Below are 7,087 nucleotides of genomic sequence, written 5' to 3' on the forward strand. Positions count from 1 at the left end.
GGGCTAAAATCGTCTAAATATGGAATTTCCGCTGAACCTAAGGGTATTTGAATAGCAAAACGATGATCATAAAGGATACCTTATTAGTGTCTAATTCTGGCAAGTCTTTAGTTGCCAATGAAGACGACACTGAGGCCATTTGTCCGCCATCTTTGATCGACAAGCTTCATTTTTTTAAGTAAGTTTTTTTTTTCTACATATAACCCCAAACCCAATAGAAGTGGTGTACAAAATATACGACCTCAAAGTTGGCGGAGGCAATGTTAGCCCCCTAGATAGGGTTAAACGGGATAAACATAGTCATCGCCAGTGGTTAGTTTGTTGCAGAGTGCACCGCACACTTTGCTGTTTTTCAGCTCTAATAATAATTCTATATTTTATTTATCTTTGCAATATAGAGAAGAACGGGAAGGTGGGCAGAAATGACGACAGCCCGGATTCAAAACTGTTCAACGCCCGTCTTCAAAGTAGCTGTGGCTATTTTTTGCCTCGGGCTTAGCCTTTGCCTCCAGTTCATGATGCGTGCAAGCGTCGAAGAATCATCCTTACCTGGACAAAAGGGCGCTTCTGATACGAGCAGGCCTTGGGTTAGGGGCTCCATTTCGTTCCAGAGGTAAGCATATTTTGACCTGTTTCAAGGTGTAAAAGGAATTTTTGAATGTCGTCAATCCACTAAAAGGAATATCTCATTCTTCACAAGTTGGCGGGGCTGTCTACTGACTTTCATTATTTACTTTTGACAAATGTAGCTTCAGGTTGGGAACATTACATGTAGAATCACACTAATTCTGACACGTGTCCAAAATATACCTTTAGGTTTTACGTTTCATTTGATACCAACAGAGATCGACTGCAAGGAAGAAATACAACTAAAGGCAACGTTTGTGTACTAGAATGGGTCGTGATTCTTGGTTAATAATAGATCGTTCTTGGGGTGGAAAATAAGTTGTGTCCAAAAAGTGTAACATCTGAAAAGGAAGCCAGTTAATGCTTTTGTATATCAAAGCCATAATAAAGTTCCACGACCCCACACCTCAATGAGATATACTTCATGCAAATGATTATACATTTACATAATGTGTGCATGGTAAAGTTCAATTTTAACTTACATATGTCAGAAGTATAAAATTCTCACCATTTGTCGTTCAGCGGTTTCGCCATTACTTTAGTAATTTCAGCATGAAGGTAATATTTGGGATAGGGTTTGTATGTATGTATGTGTGTATGTATGTATGTATTTATGTATGTGTGTGTGTACCTCACCGGCATAACTAGAGAATGCGTGAATGGATTGTATTGATATTTGGCATGTGGGTAGATCTTGATAACACCTTGACAAGATTTGATTTTCGCTCCCTTAGAGGTTTGTAATGGTACTGCAGCGGACCTTCCTAGTTTGATATCTCGAGTTCTGGACGGTAAGGACCGAGAGTAAGTGGTGTAGCCAGCCCCCCCCCCCCCCGGCTTGTTTTGGAACTGCATGGGCTGGTTAAGTGTAAGGCTTGGAAAGTGAATATCTCAAGACGGGGTTGACGGGTCGTCATTATTTGTATACAGATAGCTTTAGTGATTCTGGATAAAGCTCGATGTTGATTATGCAGATCGTAATCTCATTTGCGTAATTAGTTAGGAAATTGTCTTAACCCATTTTTTCTATTATAGGACTATTACCATATGTGACATTGATGGCTGAGAGAGAGAAGAATATTGATTCATAAATATTACGCAGGGCTCCACTGCAAAACAGTGCAATAGTACTGAGCCGGACCACCCTGGATATAGACCACAGAAATAAAAATAATAAATAGATGATAAAAATATGCAAATATAAGTCTAATTTGCAAAATTAATGAAGAAATGGTATGATCCTATTGTGGTAAATGATAGGGTTTTCTAACCTGTGGCATTTGGAAGTTACGTATAGTAACATCATTAAACATTAGCTATTCAAATAAGTTATGAGGAATGAAATGGATACTTCTTTCTTACAATAGATTGTATACATCTGTTATTTGGGGAAGGAGATGATGAACTAATATAATTTACGCAAATGAGGACCTCATTTGCATAATTAATGAAACACATAACTAATACACCTGTTGAAAATGTTAAGATCAGTTGGCAAATGTATGGGGTGGTAAAACTCTAGTTAGTTATAATTTATCATTTTTTTCTGGTTGCCATGCGTTTGTCGACAGACATTAATGACTAAATTGCTAATTTTTAGTTCTTACCACGTGTTTTTAATGTGTTTTTTTTTAAATTAGCCCTCATCTTACACTATTTGTAATTGATTGTGTTAACTTTCTGAGCTACTTACACACCCAAAATCCTGAAAATCCGTTGTTCTCTTTTTTTAGGTATTTTTTTTTCGGAATTATGCAATTCCTTGAATATCCGCTAGGAATCCCAAACTCAAGTAACGTCTAAAACACAATTGTATCTAGCACACAAATCGTGTCCATAGCTAGTTTATGACCCGAAGTTCCACTGCAGTACCAAGGCAAGTCTTTCGGTGGGCCAAAATATCTAATTATTTGTACTTCTATCACACCTTACCAACAAACCAAGTAAGTATCAAATTATTCAGACCAGCTTTTATTGAGTTACTTTATTCACACACACACACACACACACACACACACACACACACACAAGTACATACTTGCATAGACGCTTCTGAAAATACAACCATGGAGGTAAAATATTAAAGATTTTAAATGACTTCATTTGTTACAGAAGCCATCACGGACCCAACACCTGCAACTCCAAAACAAAGCTTGCTTTTATCAATGTGCACAAAGCTTCCAGTGGTACCATCATGCAGGTCATACAGCGATTCGGCTATCTGCGGAAACTTTCATTCGTGCAGCATATATCAAAAGATGTTAATGGTTTATATCCTGACGGCCTGTCGAAGCCTGAAATACTTATGCCACCACAAGGAGAAAATTACGATATACTCACATACCACACCGTGTACGATCGTCCCAACATCGTACGTCTACTAACGCCGGATGCTAAATTTGTCACGATACTCAGAGAACCATTTAAGCACTTTGCTTCTGCATTCGCCTTCTATGGTTACAATAAGACAATCAATGTCACTGCTCCAAATCAATTAGAAGAGTTCTTAGAAAACCCCGGTTTTTACGATAACCTGACAAAACGATCTCCCATGCTATTCCCGGCAAAAAAACCGATGGCCGTGGATCTAGGTTTCTCTTCAGACTTGTTTTCCCCATCTCTTCAGATGAACAAAATTGGCCACATCACCAGGAAATTTATAGATAAACTCTCTCATGAGTTTGACCTCGTGATGATGGCGGAGCACATCGATGAATCATTGGTGCTTTTGAGGCGTCTGATGTGTTGGGACCTTAAAGATATTTTGTACTATAAGTACGTCAGCAATGATCACTCTTCAGACTATGATACCAGTAATATCTCGCAAAGACTAAGGGACAATCATGAGAAGTGGGATGCCGTAGACTATGCACTTTATAAATACTTTAATGAGACAATGTGGAAGAAAATATCCATTGAGGGGAAAAGCTTTGTTGAGGAACTGGCACATTTCCGGGACGTTGAATTAAAGTTGAGAGTTCACTGCAGCTCAGAATACTCGGCCCTGGAACCTATTGTCATCTCGGAAACACCTTGGAACTCACCGTTCAAAATCGACTCAGAATATTGCACTTGGCTGACAACTTCTCACCTCTGTTACTACTACCTGATTAAAGACAGAAACAGAAGGTACCAAGCCGGATCAAAGGGACTCATGGGAAATGACACAGTCCCGAGGGATGGGGTTTTCTTTTCCCCGCCATACTGCAGTACGGAGTGCGACAAGATAAAGCAAGAATGCTCCCTTCATGAGTACGTGCAGCACTGTTACCAGGAGGGGTTGTTGAGAAAGTCACAGTCCAGTTCGCAGAAAATAAAGTTCCTTTCTGTTGAGGGGGAATTCGAAGCCCTACCGCTTGAGTAGCCTTGCACTATACGACAAAATACTCTATGTTTTACACAAAAGTGTACGTATACAAAGCAAGGAATAGAATTTATTGAGAAAAAACTTAATTGATAAAATATGAGTTTTTAAATGATATTTATCCAATTTTAAGGTTAACGCTATCCAGACTAGGGGAAGGAACTGAAAGAGTACGTGCCGACTTTGACGTCTTATAACTCCCAAACGGCTTGTGCTAGGACAACCAACTTTGGTGACTTTTCCTAGAGTATTGTTGGCAACAATTTCCAAAAAAGGTGTAGGGTTTATATTTTTTCCGTGTTGCCATATTTTACAAAATCACTAACTTTGGTGTAAAGAATGGGATTTTAAGATTTTCTTGCTAAACTACACTTGTTTTCTTATAGATTTATAGATAATATTTGGCATCTTAATATGGAATTTATAATTACACATTAATAAATAATGGTAATGCAATGAAAAATGGGTCAAAATCCAAGATGTCCGACAATATCATAATAAAAAGTGTAAGGACCTTATTTTCAATCGGATTTTAACACTAGACAGGGTGTTTGCGGTAGAGGCGTGCCTTGAGCGCTATTAAAGATACGTCTTTGTTGGCGTTTTTACCAAACCGTATAAAATGTGCAGCCGACTTGTCATTTGTTACAGAAGTTGAATGTGCAAACTTGTTGGTTCTGAAAAGTGTGTAACATATTGCACGTGATCAGTTCATCAGCATTTTCTCTATAGTGGCCACATGTCTGATGTTTCCACAGTCGTTTGAGTGGTTGCTCTGAACAGGTTTGACTTTATTAAAGGAATTAATGATTAATGTCCGGCCTATTTTTTTTTCAAAGAACCAGGTTTTCCTTTTTCGAAAAATTCAATTGGAACATGGCTCCCTTCCTTCATCCTTCCTTATGTGCCTAAACACACTAAAACAATTGTGGAATGCTGGGCAAGTAAATCCCAAATCAACAATGACAATGGTGATAATCTTGCAGCTGAAACTTAAGAAAACTTGCAAAGAAATTGTTTTGAGATTTGAATAATTCACCATACAAGATTACAATTTAACACCAGAAAATAATGTTTAACCTACATATATTTTGTTAAAAAACTTTTAGGTACAGCTGCAGGTCCGAACCTGTACCTGAACCCGTGTACCTGTACCTGAAATCTGCATAGGTACACAGCTCTAGGTATTTGCTATAATGTTTCTTAAATATAGATATAATAAAACTTTGCCATTGTAATTTTTATTATCCATTTATTCATCAAAAACATGTCATTTTAACCCTATTTCTTGAAGTAAGAAAGTATTCTTGATGTAAGGACTGAAAAGTAAGAAAACATTGCTGGCAATAAGAATGTTTGCTCTTGATGTAGGAAAATATTTTGTCTTGATGTAAGAACATTTATCTTAGAAGTAAGAAAGCCTTTTTAGGCAAAAAGATTGTACACTTTCAATGTAAGAAAAATATTCTTGATGTAAGAACATTCATCTTTGAAGTCTAAGAATAATTTCTAGGCAGTTAATTAATATAAGAATGTATGCTCTTGAAGTAAGTATACTTGATGTAAGAACATTATCTTAAAAGTAAGAAATCATTTTTATGCAATAAGAATGTATGCTCTTGAAGTAAGGAATGTATTCTTGATGTAAGAACATTTATCTTAGAAGTGAGAAAACCTTTCTAGGCAATAACAATGTATGCTCTTGAAAATACTCTTGATGAAAGAACATTTCTCTGAAAAGTAAGAAAACCTTTCTGGGCAATAACAATGTATGCTCTTGAAGTAAGAAATGTATTATTGACGTAAGAACATTTATCTTAGAAGTAAGAAAACCTTTCTAGGCAATAAGAATGTATATGCTCTTAAAAATTTTCTTGATGTCAACTTTGTTTGGAAGGATAGAAAAGACAGACTCAAAAGAGATGTGATAAGCCAGCCCCCTGGATTGGGAGGACTAAATATATTAAACCTAGATTAAAATAAAAATGCTCAGTTATCATATTGGCTAACATCAGAAGACATCTGTAGATCGAAAGCCCTTGTGTACCTCCATTCTTTTGGCCCTAGTAACGTGATACTAGAAAAGAAATTTAAAACTGAAAGTGATGGCTCAAACCTAAACAAAATTCCCATTTTTTTGCGTACAAGTCATACAATTGTAAGGGTGTCAGGACCTGGCCTGAACCCTGCTGTGATCTCCGTGTGATTCAGGCGACAATGTGTCAAAGTTCTGCTCAATTGCCTTTATTCTTCTCATGGTCGATTGTGATGGCCGTTGTTTACAATGAGTATCATTTCCCACTCTAAGTTGGCAAAGTCCAAAATGCTGCTTTCTTTCTCTGAGTCCCAGCTTTCAGGTTTTTCCAATATCAATTTTTAAACTGCTCAGAATTTTCGGCACGAAACAACTGCATCCCCTGAATGGAGTGTTTTTTATCTATCTTCTAAATATAGGGCTAAGCTAATACCGCATAAGCTTAAGGTTAATCTTATGTGAATCCCTAATAGATTAATGACTTCTCAAAAGCCCGTAACTTCAGTGACATTGAATAGTAAGGCATAAGAAAACCAATTAATTTGTCATTAAAAAGCTCCTTGGAGTCTACCGGAAGGTCAATCTGGAGAAGTCGTAAACTTTTGACTCGGTCAACCCTCGGGCTATATACCCCCTGGAACTGCTTTGGGAACAACCGGCCAAAACTTTCTACCGAACGCTCGAATGTAACGGTCAATCTTTTTGGACTGTACCAGCTCAAAGAGAGGGGACGAGCAACATATATTCTGTCAGTCTAGACCACGACACACCACAAAGCAATAACTCAGTTTAGAATCAGTAGCCATACATTGGATATTGAAACAAGCAGATACTACAATATAGCCCCTGACCAAAGGTTCTGTCCATTCTGCCCAAAGCATATTGAAGATGAATTTCACTTTAGAATGGAATGTTCTAGAAACACTAGTTTACGCAATGAATTATTCATATTTGTCGAATCAAGTACAGCAGAATTCAAGAGACCCAATGCTACAGACAGATTTGTATATATCTTTAGATGTCAGAACTCCCATACTGATGCAAAAATAGGCAAATATATC

General features: G+C 37.3%; 1 protein-coding gene across 1 annotated transcript; it reads left to right on the top strand.

Moving 5' to 3' along the window:
* Positions 1-408: 408 nt before the first annotated feature.
* On the top strand, positions 409-5,245 carry LOC118423308 (galactose-3-O-sulfotransferase 3-like). Its single transcript, XM_035831419.1, has 2 exons — positions 409-613; positions 2,740-5,245. The coding sequence occupies exons 1-2, from the start codon at positions 423-425 to the stop codon at positions 3,989-3,991; spliced, it is 1,443 nt and encodes a 480-aa protein (XP_035687312.1). The 5' UTR covers positions 409-422; the 3' UTR covers positions 3,992-5,245.
* The last annotated feature ends 1,842 nt before the right edge of the window (positions 5,246-7,087 follow it).

The sequence above is a fragment of the Branchiostoma floridae genome, chromosome 9 (assembly GCF_000003815.2).
Source record: "Branchiostoma floridae strain S238N-H82 chromosome 9, Bfl_VNyyK, whole genome shotgun sequence".
Taxonomy (NCBI): domain Eukaryota; kingdom Metazoa; phylum Chordata; class Leptocardii; order Amphioxiformes; family Branchiostomatidae; genus Branchiostoma; species Branchiostoma floridae.

What these genes read in the sequence shown, in the direction of transcription:
- LOC118423308 (XM_035831419.1), top strand. Translation starts at nt 423, where the DNA reads ATGACGACAGCCCGGATTCAAAACTGTTCAACGCCCGTCTTCAAAGTA. An exon ending in GGCTCCATTTCGTTCCAGAG is followed by an intron (nt 614 to 2,739) that starts GTAAGCATATTT and finishes CATTTGTTACAG; the next exon opens with AAGCCATCACGGACCCAACA.